The 17,771-nt window shown below is 33.7% G+C and overlaps 2 protein-coding genes across 5 annotated transcripts; one reads left to right on the top strand and one right to left on the bottom strand.

Moving 5' to 3' along the window:
* Positions 1-474: 474 nt before the first annotated feature.
* Positions 475-3,990, bottom strand: LOC101247736 (PGR5-like protein 1B, chloroplastic). Its single transcript, XM_004244548.5, has 11 exons — positions 3,501-3,990; positions 2,728-2,843; positions 2,539-2,635; positions 2,327-2,427; positions 2,179-2,235; positions 1,953-2,029; positions 1,768-1,819; positions 1,442-1,552; positions 1,255-1,352; positions 1,095-1,170; positions 475-702 (listed from the first exon to the last, which is right to left on the bottom strand). Exons 1-10 carry the CDS (start codon positions 3,679-3,681, stop codon positions 1,101-1,103), a joined length of 960 nt encoding a protein of 319 aa, XP_004244596.1. The 5' UTR covers positions 3,682-3,990; the 3' UTR covers positions 475-702; positions 1,095-1,100.
* Positions 3,991-5,507: 1,517 nt separating this feature from the next.
* Positions 5,508-15,934, top strand: LOC101247143 (uncharacterized). Of its 4 annotated transcripts, none has more exons than XM_010326317.3 (9): positions 5,508-5,655; positions 8,370-8,476; positions 11,839-12,065; positions 12,175-12,426; positions 12,529-12,605; positions 12,753-13,131; positions 14,490-14,546; positions 15,396-15,450; positions 15,532-15,934. In XM_010326317.3, the coding sequence occupies exons 2-8, from the start codon at positions 8,386-8,388 to the stop codon at positions 15,423-15,425; spliced, it is 1,113 nt and encodes a 370-aa protein (XP_010324619.1). In that variant the 5' UTR covers positions 5,508-5,655; positions 8,370-8,385; the 3' UTR covers positions 15,426-15,450; positions 15,532-15,934. The 4 variants fall into 4 exon arrangements, with proteins under 4 accessions (XP_010324619.1, XP_010324617.1, XP_010324618.1 ...); XM_010326315.3 differs by having other exon boundaries at positions 15,389-15,450; XM_010326316.3 differs by lacking the exon at positions 5,508-5,655 and adding an exon at positions 5,686-5,790 and having other exon boundaries at positions 15,389-15,450.
* The last annotated feature ends 1,837 nt before the right edge of the window (positions 15,935-17,771 follow it).

The raw sequence follows: 17,771 nt of genomic DNA, 5'->3' as shown, positions 1-17,771 counted from the left end.
CAAGTTAAAAGACATATTTATGTATCATGTCTATCACAACGGTGACATTTTTATGCCCAACTATTAGTGAGTGACATGGATAGGTCATTTCATTTCTAAATAGTTCGATGACATGTTTAAGCTTTTTCATATAATAAAAATAGGCATAATACATAAATGTGCTCTTTTAACTTGGCTTCGAATCACATTTATGCTCTTCAATTTTAAGTGTGCACAAGTGGACACTCAAACTTGTATAAAGTTGAACAAATAGACACACATGTCCTACATGTCATCCAACATGTCATTTTTTGTCCTACGTGGTGTCTTATGTATATTGTGTCATGTAGGACTTATGCGTTTATTTATTTAAAAGTTGGATAGTTAAAGTGTCTTTTTGTGCACTGTGAAAGTTGGAGGTCAAAGTTAAAATTTGAAGTCAAGTTTAGGGTATAATATATGTATTATGCCATAAAAATAACATGGAAAGAGAAGTTCACTAACAACTGTTAATTTTTATTATTATTATTATTGATATACTTATAAGTCACACACAATACATTCCATAACATGTTCACACAATACAAGTTGCAAATCATTCACAAATTCAACACTGAATTTGTTTTTCATTTTCACAAACTGCATCATATGGTCTTTCTTCCATGCAGATTGTGTTATAAAGAGCAAATCTCTTCTGCAGATATCACCACATATAAAATCATCCTGCAGTTTGGAAGAAATCAGTAAACGGAACGTTTTTTCTATACGAGGGAAGCACATATATTAAGGGCGATTGACTCAAATCATGTATTTGTGTTATGAAATTCACGTAATATGTATAAATGATTTATTCAGAATCCAATAAACAAAAGGGGTTGTGGTCCCGAACTTATAAGTTAAAGTCCTGGACCCCCCTATGATATATTATACTTCTTCATACACGCGATAATATGTTGCTCAGACTCTCCAAAACTGTTGAAGCACCTGTATATCTGATCTTCCAAAAATGCAAATGCTTTTGGAGGATTTCGATACACACTTGGTGGTACTTTTAAACAATCCGAGCAACATCGGTTATAACTTATAACAGATAAAGAGGCTAGCTAGGGATATACCTCGAATCATGCACTACTTCCTTCAGGCAATGTAATCAAACGCGTTTCTGAATCATAGACCAAGTCTGTCCCACAACTGTGGAAGATGATGGTGATGACGATTACACTACGAATAGATCATGATAAATACTGAACGACTAAGTGTTAATGTCTGACTTACCCTGAGCATTTTACTTTGTTGCTGGAACCCCCATTAGATACCGATAATATTGTACCAAAGAAGGAAGTATTCTCTGTTCCACAATTCGGACAGGGGCCCTAAAGATCGAGATTATCTTGTGTTAAATGTCGTTCACCTAGCTTATAAGATAATACTACGCACGCCTAAAATGTTCATGAGATCTTACCTTTAAGATCAGAAAATCTTTAACAATGGCGTTTGTGATTGTAAAGGATAGCCATAGTATCAATGGCAAAGCAGCAAACCATGTGAAAATGAAACTGAAAGGCTCCGGAAGCTGCAAATCGATAAATTATATCATTACAAAAGTCAGATGAATAGTCTGATTTTTCATCTAGCTAGTCATGTATGTTACTCGGACCCTCCAAAAATGATGCCCCAGCCGTGTCAGATCTTCCAAAATATGTAGCTTTGGAGGATTCAACATACATCCAGCGGTATTTTAGATACATTAGCGATGAATTAAGGACCAATATAGGTAACAAGGCGTACCTCCAAAAGATAAGTGATCTCGAATCCAGTCAAATCGTCTAGGAAGAAAAACCTAGCAAGACATTTGCAAAACATTTCTATTACAGAAAAATCATGATAGTTGCATCGTCAGCTAAGTTCACGTATTCTTTTAACATCGTAAAACAGAACAAGTGTAACGTATAACGGGGTCAAGTGTTACTCACAATCCAAGAGCAACAACAGCAGCAGGGACATTTAACAAGAACATCTTCAGATAATCAACAGAAAGGTCACTGTAAACCTGCACGAAGTAAAATCCGTGCAACCAACTTAACCTCGTAGACATCTTGCATAGATGTAAGACGAAGAACAAGCATTTCCACAAGAGTACGACATGAAAGATGAATTATAATAAGACTAGTAAATCCCATCGAGCAGAGAAGTACAAACCTTTCTACTTCGAAGACTACACCTTGGACCCTCAACCACAATATCGCTACCATCCCTCTACAAAATTAAAAAGATGTCAATACAGAAAGACGAAATATTCCTTCACGAACAATATTGTGATCAAAGTAACAACTAAATGTCCGAGCACCTTAAGTTTCATCTTCAGCTTGTCATATTCTTTATCAGTCATAATTGGATTTCCTGATACATAAGCCATAGAAGCTTCGAGAAACCTCTGTTCATCGGGGCCTGCATAGTGAGAAACTGCTATTACTACACCTATTTTAAGTCCCGATCAGACAAAAATACGAATACCATATCATCATTCAGACAATGTATAATACATAAATTCTTCCATACTTAGCATGACAACGCTGCTTCCTTCCCACATTAGTTCTTCCTTAAGGTTATCGAATTCCTCGTTTGACATCATGGCCTTTCCTTCATAATAGAATGACTGTGGTACAAAGCCAGGAAAGAGTACAACTAATGTTATTAGAAGACGAAAGATAACAATTTAGAAATAAGAAATCGTAGATGCTAAAGTACTTGTAGTGCTTGAAGAAACTCTTGCTCCATTTCCCCGAGAGACTTCTTTCCTTTACCGTCGATGCTACAGTACTGCAAGATCTTACTATCTTCAATCTCATCCTCCCTGAGCTGACCTGAAAGCAAAAGCGGGATCCCCAAACTTAGAGGGCGTAGATGTCAGTTGAGGCCAAGTTAAAAAGACACGCTTATGTATTATGTCAATCAAATATATCAACCATCTACGAATTTAGCACTATAACAATCAAATTGAAATTAGCATAACCAATTTCAACATCCAACAATCAAACAATCAATCGTTTTGTTGGGCTAAAACAACCTAAAGATACTCTTAACATGGATTGATATCGGTATTAGCTACAATAAACCTCACTAAATAAAATGAGCTATGACGGTAAATGAACTATCAGTTCAAAATCATGACTCCGCCTCTGAAACATCATTAAAATACTTCTAACATCATAAAGAAAAAAAAAAACAGTGGCAGAGTCGGAGCCAAGTAGGACTCAGGGGTTCATCCAATTCCCCTCTAGTGGAAAATTACACTATTCATACACAATTGAAATCAACTTTTTATGTATATATATAGCAGACGTTGAACCCCTTCAATTTTTCTGTGTTTTTATCTCCTCAATAAAAAATCCTTGCTCCACCACTAAGGAACGGATCCAAAGTGAAACTTATGGGTTCACCAAATTCAATAGCTTTTGTCCGAACTAAATATTTATAAATATTTGACTGTGAGCTCAGTTATTATCGTATATTTAACTTACCTGGCTGATCGGCGGTGGCCTTAGGAGAGAGAACCAATAGCCTACGTCGAATAGATAACTTTCTTCCACCAAAATTAATCAAAGGGCTAACAGAATTTGGAGAAAAAATTGTTTTTTTCCTAAAAGTAGCATGAAAAAGTCGACTACTTGTTGTTATAGTAAATCCAAATTTGGTGGCCATTTGTGGCGGCGACTGCGGCGGAGGTGGTGGTGGAGATGGAGATGGATGGAGTGTAGAAATGAATATTGCATTTGTGAAAAAAAAGAACTTGAAAAATGTCAATTTGATGAGGTTTTGGTAAAGATGAAGATAAGGTTATGTGATGAATGTGTGGAGGGTATTCAAAATTTGAAAAAAGAACAAGCAATTTTTTTTGTATTTTTTTTTTATGGTTGGTTAAAACTCTGTCTCGATAAATTCGTTCATGTGTAATAATTTGTAGATTATAAAGAAATAAGAGTAATGAATTTGAAATTTCACTTATGAAACAGTTTACCTAGAGAATACGATTAGATAATTAATTAAATTTTTTTTTTGTGTTTTGATAAAATTCAAGAAAATAAATTTTCCATTTTTTAGCAGTTATTTGATGTAACAGAATCTGCCAAGTCAGCTTCATGATGTTGTCAAGAATCTAGGATCCTACATTTGGTTGACACGTGGCTGCTTGTTGCTTTCATGTATCTGCCACGTAAGATTGGGGGGGTGTTACGATAATAATTTCAAGATAATACGTTATGATTATTTTATTTCGTATTTTATTATTTTAAAAAGGAAAAAAAGGCAAATATATACAGTTATTCTCCGTTATATTTTAAGGATATTGGTGCTTTTACAATCTAGAAATTAGAGCTTAAATACTCTTTATACAAACGAACATATACGTGTTATAATCTTATCTACATATTTGATATTTATCAAATATTGGATCGACTGATAAGATTGCACCACGTATTCCTATTTAATCTTCCATTAGATTGAAGAGCAAATATACTTATTTTTTTTAACGGCAGGACCAGTAATATCTGAAAAGTATGACGGAGAGTATTTGTGTACCATTTACAATACTTCAAAGGTATATTTATCCTTTTTCCTTTGAAATTATATATATAATCTCATTTTGATGTAATTTTTTCGAAAAAAGATTTCATGTTATTTAGAGTATCAAACATTTTATTTGTTCCATCAATTGAGTGACCTTACTGATTATTGATAGAGCTACATATACTTATTTTTTGAGTGATTTAATAGAATAAAATTCTCTTTGATTATGCAAATTTGCTCAGCATATTCCATTGATTATCAATTTTATACGAAATAATTAAATATTATTTTTTATCAAAGTTAACATATTTTTCTGATCCTTATTCCTATTATTTTATACATGTTATTACAATCTTCTTTTCGAGGAAATATCTCAAAAGCTATCTACATTTTCTAAAAATTTGTAACTAAGTTCCTTCTTATTTAATTAAAAAAGCTTTAGAAGTGAATTTTATTTTTTGAATTGTCGAAAAATCTCTTAAGCAATCTAAGGAATATTAATTCTAATCACATCGGAGTTCAAATTAAGGCAAAATTCTTGCTTATACATTCTCATTCGCTTTGAAGGCAAAAAAAATAATAATAATATTTGAATAATAACAACAACAAAGAAAAAAAAAACGGATAGAAGATAACGACCATGATTATAAAAAAAGGAAGGGAATAAATAAAATTGAATTTAAATATAAAAAAAAAGTATATATATTTTATTTATAAAAATATTTGATATCTGTCCCCAGATAATAATATTAGTAAAATTCATCAAATTTAATCATAATTAAAATGTATCAAGTATCACCTTCCTTAATTACCTTTATGAATAATTAGTAGAGTGTCTTTTTTAATTAAGATTTTATTTTTAAAAAAGTTGATTATTTTGTCCAAACAATATCCTGTAAACTATCTTTATTGTGTTGAATTATTTTTAACCATATGTATAATTTCTTATTTTCTTCTAAATGAAACAAAAACAAATATATAATTATTTGGGCCAAATTGGGTCTTTGGGTCAGAAAAATTAGGGCACACTTTATCTCCATCTGGTAAACTGTTTTGCTACTCTGCTCCTCTTTCTCTCTCCTTTCCACCGGAATTATTGTGATTTTAAAGGTAAATTCTCTCATTTTTCAGTTTCGCGGCATAAAATTACTTCAAAAAATACTGAAATCAAAGTTTACATGGAAAAAATTGATTATCTTATTTGTCATTCAGCTTCATACTTAGTTCAAATGATTGATGAAAAGTGTAATTCCCGAAGTTGTTTTGGCTGTAAAGTAATAGTTTTTTTTGTTGAATGAGTGGTTTTATCAAGAGGGTTTCCTTTCTTTTTTGAAATAATAATGGAGTGTTGATCGAATTTTGTTGAATTTTTATGAGCATTTTTCTGTTACTATGTCGAAGTTGTAAATGAATCATTTGTAAGCAAAGAATTTGTTTTGGCTTTAAAAGGAATTTTTTTTGTTGGTTGAGTGGTTTTATCATGTTGGATTTCTTTCATTTTTGACTGTTGGTAGAATTTTGTTGAATTCTCTTGAGCATTTTTTGTTACATTGTTGAAGTTGTAAATGAATTATTTGTAAGCAAGGAATTTGCAGATTGAATTTTTTTTGTCATGTGGGTTTCTGTTTTTTCTTTCCTGAAAGAATGAATGATGAATGAATCATTTTTGGTCATTCAGTATCTTACTTGTTTCGAATGAATGTTGAAGAGTGTAATTCCGAAGTTGTTTGGCTGTAACGAAATAGTTATTATTGTTGACTGAGTGGTGTTATCATGTGGGATTTTCTCTCTTTTTTTTTGTTTGTTTAAGGAAAGATGAATAAACTGTTGTAAAAGTTGGTTGGATTTTATTGAATTCTGTGAGCATTTTATTACAATGTGGAAGTTGTAAATGACTCATTTTTAAGCAAGAATTTGCAGATTGGATTGTTTTCATGTGGGTTTCTGGGGGTGTATTACGCGGAAGTTAGTTAGAGTTTTTATTGAATTCTATGTGCATTTTTATTATTATGTTGAAATTGTAAATGAATTGTTTATAACATAAGAATTTGTAGAGTGAATTGTTTAATCACGTGGGTTTGAGAAGAAGTAGACTGGATAAGTATTAGAGAGAGAGAGGTCATTAGATACGAGATGACGTAGTTTTAGCTTGGTGAGGACATGACCTTAGGAGGGTGTGGAGGACACAGTTAGGTTAGAAGGTTAGTAGGTACTAGGTAAAAGTGTGTGCTCTCCGTTTGTTTTAATTGTTGTAGTATTGCTCTTGTAGTTTCATGTCTTTCGATTTCTGGTACTATCTTTTGTTCCTTGTACTTCATTATGGCATTGTTGTTTTGTAGTGTCTGTTCTGTTACTATCATTGTTTTTGTTATTATTTGTTGTTTCTTGTACCTAAGTTACCGAGTGCTTTGGATTGTTTTCCTTGAGTTGAGGGTTTATTCAAAACCACCTCTCAACCTATGAAGTAGGTGTAAGGTTGTGTACCTTCTACCCTCCCCAAACCCCACTTTGTGGGACTACACTGGTTATATTGTTGTTGTTTGAGGGTTTTTTCCTTCTTTTTTTTTTGTCATAGAGAAGATGAATAGACTTTAGCTGTCTATTTTAGTTGAAGTCTCTCGAGATAGCGAGCATTATGTTTAAATGTTGAAGAATGTACTCTAAGTATCACTCTGACACACTGGAGCAGAGATATGAGAAATGAAAAGGGAAACGGAAGAAGAAGAAAAAGAAGGGAAATAATCAAATTAAGAATTGAAAAGGAGAAAAGTTGTCATTATAGAGACTTTACCCTTACACTTCTGCAATGAATCAAGAGTTGCATAAAACTCGAACTGCTAAACCAAATGATGAGGGTGTAAGTGAAAGAAAATGGATGAAGATAGACTGAAGTTTAAATCTGAAACTTTAATTTAAAAGCTAAATGAATCTGAAGTTCAGTCTGTAAGTCATGAACAACTCTGGTGCCACATGTAGTAAGAATTTGATCACTGCCTTACACAAGCGAAGGGTTTGGATTCTGGATGGGTGTAGACTCTTTTATATCTTTAGAAATCTCAATATTTGCTATGAGAGAATGCATAATTAGGAGGAAAGTCTAGAATGCTGATCCTCAAATTGTGTTAAATGACCTTTGTCTTGTAAGTTGGTTTCTACCTTTCTTACATATGCAATATGATAATGACTACTTGATATGGACATTGAAAACCTAAAACAAATTACCAAACACTTTTTTCTGCAATTTTCTCTTTGTTCCAGTTAGTTGGCACGGATGACTTCTCTAGATTTTTCTGTTTCCTGCTCTTTGGAATGCCATGTTCCCAGTTGCCACAACAGCATCCATATGATAATCAAACTCTATTTCTTTGAAGGTTGATGATGTGTATTAGTTTTGGATTTGATTTGGGATTAATTGTTTATTGGAAACAACTTCTCTACCCCACAAAGATAGGGTAAGGTCTGTGTACATCCTACCCTCCCCAGATTCCACTTGTGGGATTACACTGGGTATATTGTTGTGGCGTTACATGATTTCATCTGAGAATTTTCTTCTAGTGATCCATATTTGTAGCTGCTCATTGAAGTCTCTTTATTTGTTTTTATCGTGTTCTAAACACATATGTTCTATGCTCCTCAACCTAACATATACGGCCTGAGTGGTCAACTTAATATATACAACCTAGTATGATTATTTACTGTAGTGAGGTTTTAATTACCGAAGTTTTCCTCATTTTACCTTCTGATATATATTATTTTATCTTCTTTGAGGTTTTGTACTCTTAAACCTAATTTTACTCTCATTCTGTTACCTTTTTTTCCGGCAGGAGGTTGTAAGCAGATATGCCATCAGATACTGCAAGAGAAAATGCATCTATAGCTAATTCCATTGAGACCGACTGGAAAAATGAAAGAGGGAATCTTGGCGGACCAGGTAACCCTGATGCGAAATCTCTTCATAATTCAATTATCTGTGTAGGTTTCATTTTGTTTTGTTTATTTTTTTTGAGTATTTGCTACTGTTGGGATTTGTTACAAGGTTTCGTTGAATGTGTCTGCATGACAAAGACAAGGATGTGGTCATTCACTATGGGCAACAATTTAATATTGGTGCAAAAGTTGTATGATTCAAGTATCTTTTGACTGGCTTTTCTATTCAACTGATGAGCAATAAGTATTCTTTAACGTGTTAGGGATGGCCAAACAATTCCAGTCTTTTCTACTTTGGCTGGAGCTTCACTTGAGATTTAGAAAGAACTTGCTAAATTTGATAGAAAGAAGGTCCACTAGTTAGTAATTAGTGGATCCATGAAGAGCTCTAGCTACTTGCATGGTTTCTTGAGGCTCTAAGGTGGCTTGATATTATTAGGTCTTTCCACTAAACCACGTAAAACTGATACTAAGAGCCTATATGATTGGGCTTATAGCTTTTGATTTGATAAGCCAAAATTCACTAAGTTAGGAATTCTTAACTTATGACTTTTGGCTCATTTTTGCCTATTTGGCTTAAAAAACTTAAAAACACTTTTTATTTTACCCAAACACTACAAAAGTGCTTAATAACACTTGAAATAAGCCAATCCAAACAGGCTCTAAATCTTTTCAACGCTTAGATCCGGCTCTACCCAAACTTTTCTGGTTCACCCCAACATCAATTCTGCGTGTTGTTCATTTCTATGAACAGTCGTGGCTGTCTTTGAGATTGTGTAGAAGTTTCACACCCTCCATGAATTTTTATGCATAAAATGCAGAGATGGTTTAGATGCACAACTTTTATTCCCGTCCAATGAATGTGACACTTCAAGTATCTTTTGGTTGGAAATGCTATGAAGTTCCATGGAGCAATAATACTGCATAACTTCATCATTTCAACACGATTTGTTGGAGGAACAAAGGGTAAATCAAACGATTATTGTTACTTATTGATGAGGATAAATTCTATCGGTTTTTCCTTTTCTTTCTGAGTTAAAACTCTGTTGGCAGCATCCTTTTCTAACATTCCATCAAGATTTTGGCCCTTGTCTCTAGTCAGCCTAATAGTTCATTATTCTACATTCTGTCCCTCTTGAGATGCCTTAACTTCTTCATAAGGAATAATCTGGACTTCCAGTTACTTGATTATGTTGCCCCCATTAATAAAACGGAAAAGGGCCTAAAATACCCTCAAAGTATTGGAAATGGTACAAAATTACCCTTCATCCACCTATTGGCTCCAAAATACCTCTCCCACCCACCTATTGGGTCCAAAATACCCATGTCATCCACCTTTTGGTTCAAAATTGACCACTTATTTAACAGTTTTATATTTAAATATTTTTTAAAATACGTGGCACTCAACTATTTGTCGTAATTTAACTTATTAGTATAATTTATAAATCGATCCACTACCCACCCATTACTAATTAAATCCCTCTAAATTAATAAACCCGTCACATTATTAATGCAAGCTACTGCCAATTGAGTATTTTTAAAAATTATAGAAGTAAATTATCATACATTCAAGTGGCTAAATAAAAATCACCGATAAACTTAAAAGTTTGACTATGTTCATCTTAATTTTTCTTATGTATCAATTGTGTGATGTTACTTCATAGGTAACTTTTTTTCAAAATAATATATTAAAGGTTTTAAAATAAATCATAAATGTTTATAAGATTATATCTAAAAAAAGTGCATGAATTGATTCGGGATGTATTACTTCTTTACCTTTAATCATAACTTTCTAATTCAAGTTTTAAACCTAAATAAGCGGCTCAACCTAAATTTAATTGGGGCTTCGATTCGGACTCGAATAATTTTGGATGTCATTTTTAGGAATCTATAATTGCATCTTGTTTTAGTAGTGTTTATGACGATTTTGATATTATAATTGGATTATTAATTGGGTGAGGTTTAGTTAGTAATGAGTGATTAGTGGGTTAGTTTATAAATTATATTAAAATTATAACCAATAGTTGAACGCCAAGTATTTTAAAAAATATTCAAAGAGTTTAATTTTAAAACAATTAAAAAAGTGGTCAATTTTGAACCTAAAGGTGGATGACAAGGGTATTTTGGAGCCAATAGGTGGATAAAAAGGGCATTTGGAGTCAATAGGTGGATGAAGGGTAATTTTGTACCATTTTCAATACTTCAAGGGTATTTTAGGCCCTTTTCCGTTAATAAAATTACCTTACTTTATAAATAAATTAGTGACGACACAAGGAGCTTCAGTTACTTACATAGCTTATTGAGTATGTACTATTTGGTGTGGCCCTTCTCAAAAATAAATGTACAATCTTGCTTGGTATTAATTTATTTACAATGTTATAAATAAGATATGTGATTGTTGAGAAAGTTGAACCTACAAATTAATAGAGTACTTTACTTTTTATGAATTGGAATCCAATTTCATGCCTCCATAATGAACCCGTGGTGTACATAAAGTTTGGAATATTTTGATAAAACCTTCAACCTGTTGTCTTATTGGATTTTAATATTGTTTGACAAGTAGATTGGGAATGGCAATACGTAATCCATTCCCTCTTCTCTCTCTCTCTTATCTCTGTCTCCTCTTTGGGAATAACAGGCTTATCGTGTTCTCAAAAAATTCACTTATTTTATCTCAACTTCAGGGAATGACTCCATGAAGTTCTTTCAGTTTCCACTCCTTTTGGTGCATTCTATGTCATTATAGTAACTAGTAAGTGCTACATGAGTGTATATGTGTTAATTATAATACCTTACCTCGTGAATTGATTGTCCTCTATGTTCTTATTCATGATAAATACTGCAATCCAACTTCTTGCCAAATTTTGCTTATTGAATCTTAGATTCGTAATTATAACGTAGTAAATTCACAGAAATAGGCCGTATGCTCATTTATTTTCTTCTAAAAAATGTTTAGAGTTGTTGGAACTTGATGATTGATTTCTATGCACAAAACGTTTGAGTTAATTCCTATGCTTGCTATATTTTTTTGGTTGTGAATAATGCATAGTTTTCTTTACTGTAAGTTTGTTACTATTTTCTGGGCTGTTTTATATGCGAATCCTCATTGATATCATGTAGCATCCTTGATGATCAGTGTTCAGGAACTAACTCTGTTTTGTCTAATTTCTTGTTTTATTCAACATCTCCTGACTATAACCTTTATGAAGTTTCCTGCTAGTGATCACAGAAATAAAATATAAAAAGAAAGATATGTTGTAGCTTCATTGTTCTTGACATGAAAGTAGTGGTTAAATGATAAGTTAATGAATTACTATATACTGGTACATCAACATGATTCAATTTAAATATGAACTCTTTTCTCAGATAGTTCAAGCCTCAGAGTTAATGAGGACACGAATCGTTCTATAGCAGAGGAGCTCACTTCATCTCTGCCAATTGGAATTTCAAGTGCAATTGAAAAGGGTAAACTCTATAGCATAAGATATTTTGTAATCAAGAGTTTGAACCATGAAAATATCCAATTATCAGTAAACAGAGGGATTTGGGCTACTCAAGCCATGAATGAGGCCATTTTGGATGAAGCATTTCATGTAAGTCGTTTTTCCTTTTATATTCTCATGAGATTATAATATTATGAGCATTGATAATATATATATATCTCTTACAATATAACAAATGTTTCTGTTATTTTGCACGCAGAATTCCAGCAAGGTTATACTAATATTCAGTGTCAACATGAGTGGGTATTTCCAAGGGTACGCCCAAATGATTTCTTCAGTCGGTTTGAGAAGAGACCAAGTATGGAGTCAAGGAAATGGTGGTCGTAATCCTTGGGGTCGAAGCTTTGAAGTGAATTGGCTGCGATTGTATGATCTGCCTTTCCAAAGAACTCTTCACCTTAAGAATCCATGGAATCAATACAAACCAGTCAAAATTAGTAGAGATTGTCAGGCATGGGTTAATATTCTTGTCTTAGTACTATTCACTTATTTTTTCAATGTACACTTGTTAGTAAAGAGGTTTTTATGACCCTGGTACATGTATTGCTGTCAGGAGTTACCTCCAGATATTGGTGAAGCTTTATGTGAGCTTCTTGATGGAAAGGATGCTTTGGATGTTGATTTGAAAATGTATAGCCCTTTCCTCGAAAACTTAAATAGTGTGTTACCATTCCATTATTTGAAAACATACAGCCTTTTCAAAATTGAATTAGTGCTAGAGTTGTGGAAAAATTGGTCCAAATGGTTTCTCTTTATAATTGTTATTGGCTCATCCAGGGATATCTTTGCAAGGAATGATTTCTCTTCTAAAAGGCCATATGTAGAGCCTTCACTGCATCTTGGAGATCAAGACTGTAATGCATCTCTGATACCTAATGGGACTATGTTTTATCCCTCTTTACTCTACCAACATCAAATTGATGCTAGTAGACTTCACGTAGCACCTCAGAGAATAAATGGTGTATTTTCTGCTGAGGAGTCAGCCATTGCATCAGGGGAATCAAAGTCGAGACAGTCGAGGCATTCAAAGAGGAATAGAAGCCTTGCTAATCTTCATGTAGACACTGAAATGGGTCGTCAAATTAACATGTGGGGCTTGCCGGCAGAGAGGAGCCCACTTGCTAGTAATTTGACTGAAGATGACATTCTTGAAATGGTTTGTGTTTCCTGTCTTACCATTATTTATGTAGAGGTTCTCGTCTTACCCTTAATTTATAATTATTGATGAACATAGGTCAAAAGGATTGTTCTTGTATTTGTCAAGAAGATGAAATACTCTTTGTACTCTCTCAAAGTTTGCTGATGATTTCAATTTCAGCCAACAAAGCCTATTTCTCTTGTTTCTGACTATTTGATATCTAGCATCCTCCTTTTCTTTGAATGCATATAAATTTGTACTTTGTGTGCAAAAAAATGGTTATTTGCTGTTGAAGGCATATGCCAGAAATTCCCCAATTCAGTATTTTTTAACTTACAAGGCCTCCACTAGATTTCTTAATACTGGACCGTATATCATCTGATTCTTTCTGTAGTTACTGTCAAATCTTCTATTTGCATGATAAGATTCACGGGTGTGAACTTACAATTCCTTAAGCAAATGCACAACTGTTGAACCTTGATAACATAAACTGTATTAGTTTATTATAATTAAGTACTACGGTGTTTGCTTAAATCAAACTTCGTAGCAAAATGGTTTATAAGATTTTAGTTTAATTCCCAACTTTACATGAATCCTGGTTGTCTTAGAAGTCAATGTAAGTCCTTTTTCGTTGAGTAATAATTCCTGCAGGTATAGAGAACAGACTGTGAACTTGTATATGTATATATATACACCCATATAGTTTTCGATTGTAGAGTGGAAAGTTGTCAGGTTATTCACATTTAAGGGTGTGTGACCTAGTGGTCAATGAAGTGGGCTGAGAACTATGATGTCTCAAGTTCAAAACCCAACAGAGGCAATAACTAGGTGATTTCTACCTCAACAGAGTTACCCTGTACATATGCTGCCGGTGGAGTCCGTTACCTAGTGGAATTAGCCAAGGTATGCACGAGCGGGCCGGACACCACCAGTTATAAGAAGTTATTAGGTTATTCCTATTTTATTGGTGAAGTTTCTCTTCTTCTTCCCATTTGCCCCCTACCCCCCCCCCCCCTCCCAATTAAATAACACACGCACACCAGCAACTTCTCTCTTCCTCCCTCTCTTGCATGGCGGCTATAATTTAAGGCCTTCTGACTCATATTGTCTCTTAGACTGCTGCAATATTGATAGTTTCAAGACACTGTAGTTCTTATGTTTTTAATACATCATTTTTATTCACCTGGCTCCTAGCTATGAACTTAGCAGGTTGCAAATTCTCTGTCCTTGCCGAATTTAGTTTGAATAATGTTTTTAAACAAGTGTAATACTTCATGAACCACATATTGTAGCTGTTAGATCCACCATTAAATCATGTTGCCATAATTAAGATATCACTTTAAACTTCTTGTTCATACTCCTTTCTCTTGTTACAGACATATGAAGAGTATCTTGAAGCTTATAGCAGAGGCAGCAAAAGATCGCCCCACCCTGTTAGTACTCTTTGACATTTTTCTTGTTATATATTCCTGTATTATCAAATAAACACATGAACCATGCTCTGTTGGGTTGGATTTTGAACTGTACAAAGTTCACCTCTATCCTTTTAGTTAATCTCTGTTCTGGAAAATGTATTCTCATATCCTTTCTTTTCAGAGAAAAGCTTGTAGCATTTAGCATTTCCTCATTGTGCTATAAGCAAGAGATGTTTAGCTCAATTGAGGAACTTGTGTCTTAAGTCACAAGTTTGAACTAAGTCTAGTATTTGAGTAGAGATGGATAGAGGGTTGGGTCCATCATCTCCGGGTTTTGAAAGTCACGGATGCCCAAATCGTTGGCTCCAGATGAACTTCTTGTTCATAAAAAACATGGGCGACTCCCATCCCTCTTTTTTCTCCATGCTATCTAGTGGTTGATGATCTGAATGTGGTTGGTTCTCTGGGTGAAGTATTGTGATAAATTCATGTGCTATAGTTAGGGTCCTCGAAATTTCAGTCTCTGTTCTGCTCTTTAGCATGAGATTTGAGTCTTGCGTGTCTACCATTTCACCACCCAGGCATCTTGAAAGTGAATCATATTTCATGAATATGATATCTATCTAGTTTTGGAGATGACATTTCCTTTTCTTTTCACTAGCATGATGAAGTGTTTCATTAACGTATTTAAACTCAGTTTTTGGAAGTGCCCTAGTTCGATATATGCCTCTGCGGAGTGTTTCTTAATGTGGATATCCATGACTTGCACACAGATTTTAAAAGAAGAATCTTTTGCTAGAAAGGATTATGAACAAAACATCAGGTTTCCATTGTGCAACAATTTACCTCTCTTTATTTAGGTTTCAGGACCATCACGGAGTACACAGAGGTCATTAGCCAGTGAAGACAACTGTGATGATTCGTAAGTCTTCTTACTTCTCATTTCTGACACACCTGGGATGCAATGAACCAACTATGTGACCTATATCTATTATGTTTGCAGGCAATCAGGTTGCAGTTCGAAGAAAAGGAGAAGTCACTAAATCTCTCCATTGGTTGCATTGGTTTTCTTGGAGAGCAGGCTGATATGGTTGATAGTTGTGTTGTCGCAGTTGTCGCGAAGTGGTGGCTCTTGCGAAATTTGTTCCTTTATTTTTGTAAAACTTAAAACTTAGGAGCATATATTGCTGTAATGTTGTAGTATATCTGTACTGTATTATATGACCCTCTTGTCACCCTTCTCCCCTTCCTGTTTTCGAATGGAAAATTTTATACTGTCAATGGACAACTTGTACAGGAAATTAGCAAGTCTCCCTATACTCATATATTCATTCTTGATAATGTCAAGTACTGTATAGAAATGGATAATATCTTCTTGATTATTGGGATGGAGTGGAGTTATTCTATTTTTTTTCTTTCCCCTGTGGGGATACTTGTTATGCTTCAAGACTATTTTAATTGTCTATGATATATGTATGTTCAGGTGTTCTAGGTATGAAAAATTCCTTGGTAGGGAGGGATTTCCCTCTGGAATGGGGCCCTTTCAAGGTGTGTTTCTTTGAAAGTTTGAGATTTTATGTTGATATCGAACACTAGATGAAAAATAAAAAGAAGTATGTATATTTGTTGGAAGAATAGTCTTTGTGGGTTGGTAGCACTATAAATTGCTTTTGTAGTTGCGATTCGCCTTAAAGACAAAGCGCGATGAATATCTAAAGTGTTAGATAGTTTGTAATATATGAATACGCAAATACATATATTTCTATGTAAATTTGTGAAGAAAAGTCAGTTATAAGCTCAAATTGTTGTAGCAATTTATTACACATCTAATCTTGCTCAAAAGTGATAGTAATACCTCTTCCGTAGATAATCTAAATTTTGTGGGAAAAAAATATTGTACACGTGTTTTCATACAATAAATAATAATATTTCAATTTTTAAAAACCTTTATCTCTTTGATATTTTCTTAAACTTTTGCAAAAAAAAGTAAAAAATTGGACATCTTCCTCTCACCATACATTTCTATTTTTAAAATCTATTTCTTCTTCTTCGTCTCCATTGTTCATAAATTGAAGGAAAAGGTAAGAATCTGAAGATAATAGGAGTCACAAATCGATTATGAAGTAGATAGATGTTGACGGCAGCGACGGGCGATGGGCAACACCTTTGTTGCCAGTGGAACAAATAAAATTTTCAAATGTGATATTCTTTTAAAATCTTGATAACTATGTATGTAAATCATGCATTTCATTATTTTATTCTATGTATGTAATGATCTAATCAAATTTGCTATTGATGATTTGTGGCATAAAAGTAAAAGTTGTGATATTTGTAGGTAGTGCTCCGACGAGAATAGAAAAGACAAAGATGGAGAAATCATTTTCTTCAATGAACCTTTGATAAATTTAGGCAATATAATCATGAATTTTTTGCATTAATGTTGTAGAATTTTCAATAGGAATCATTATCTTTGTCATGATTATTTTTTGATAATCTTTTCTGATGAATCCTTCGGTGAGTTTGAACGGGAAAATCATAAATTTTAAGTTGAAAATTATTAATTTTTCTATGGAAGTCATCATCTTCTCCACTCCTTTTCTATTAGAGTTTCTCTTTGAGGGTAACTTTCATATATAGCTCACAAAAATAGCCTAATTATTCTCCACAATTTTAGTTTGATAATTATAATTCATAGTTGCATGTTATATAGAGGAGAGAGGTGAGTGAGACTGAGAGAGAGAGGGGACAGAGACGAGCGAGAGAGGGCAAAGAGTGGGAGAGAGGTGAATTGTATATGTATATTAGTTAGATAATTATATATTATACATATGTATTTGTACATATGACAAGAGGGACGGGGAGAGGAAGAAAAGGGGCGAGCGAGATTGGGAGAGGGAGGAGAGAGGCGAGTGAGAGAGGGCAGAGAGTGGGAGAGAGGTAAATTGTACACACACACACACAAATATATACATATATATATATATATATAGAGGTTAGATAATTGTATTTTATACATATGCACTTGAATATATGGCAAGTGAGATTGGGAGAGAGAGGAGGGAGGCGAGCGAGATTGGGGGAAGGAGGAGAGAGGCGAGCGAGCGAGAGCAAAAAGTGGGAGAAAAGTGAATTGTGTATGTATATCGGTTAGATAATTGTATATCATACATATATATTTGTTTATTTTGGCGAATAATACATATAAAAAAGTGGCTAATTATACAAATTCGAAATCAGCCCACA

This window comes from Solanum lycopersicum, chromosome 8 (assembly GCF_036512215.1).
Source record: "Solanum lycopersicum chromosome 8, SLM_r2.1".
NCBI classification, from domain to species: Eukaryota; Viridiplantae; Streptophyta; class Magnoliopsida; order Solanales; family Solanaceae; genus Solanum; species Solanum lycopersicum.
The sequence above is the reverse complement of the archived record's forward strand: the minus strand, read 5'-3'. Positions and strand labels throughout refer to the sequence as shown.

What these genes read in the sequence shown, in the direction of transcription:
- LOC101247736 (XM_004244548.5), bottom strand. Translation starts at nt 3,681, where the DNA reads ATGGCCACCAAATTTGGATTTACTATAACAACAAGTAGTCGACTTTTT. An exon ending in GGCCACCGCCGATCAGCCAG is followed by an intron (nt 2,844 to 3,500) that starts GTAAGTTAAATA and finishes TTTTGCTTTCAG; the next exon opens with GTCAGCTCAGGGAGGATGAG. An exon ending in AGCTGAAGATGAAACTTAAG is followed by an intron (nt 2,236 to 2,326) that starts GTGCTCGGACAT and finishes TTAATTTTGTAG; the next exon opens with AGGGATGGTAGCGATATTGT.
- LOC101247143 (XM_010326315.3), top strand. Translation starts at nt 8,386, where the DNA reads ATGCCATCAGATACTGCAAGAGAAAATGCATCTATAGCTAATTCCATT. An exon ending in AAATTAGTAGAGATTGTCAG is followed by an intron (nt 12,427 to 12,528) that starts GCATGGGTTAAT and finishes TATTGCTGTCAG; the next exon opens with GAGTTACCTCCAGATATTGG. An exon ending in TTGGATGTTGATTTGAAAAT is followed by an intron (nt 12,606 to 12,752) that starts GTATAGCCCTTT and finishes TGGCTCATCCAG; the next exon opens with GGATATCTTTGCAAGGAATG.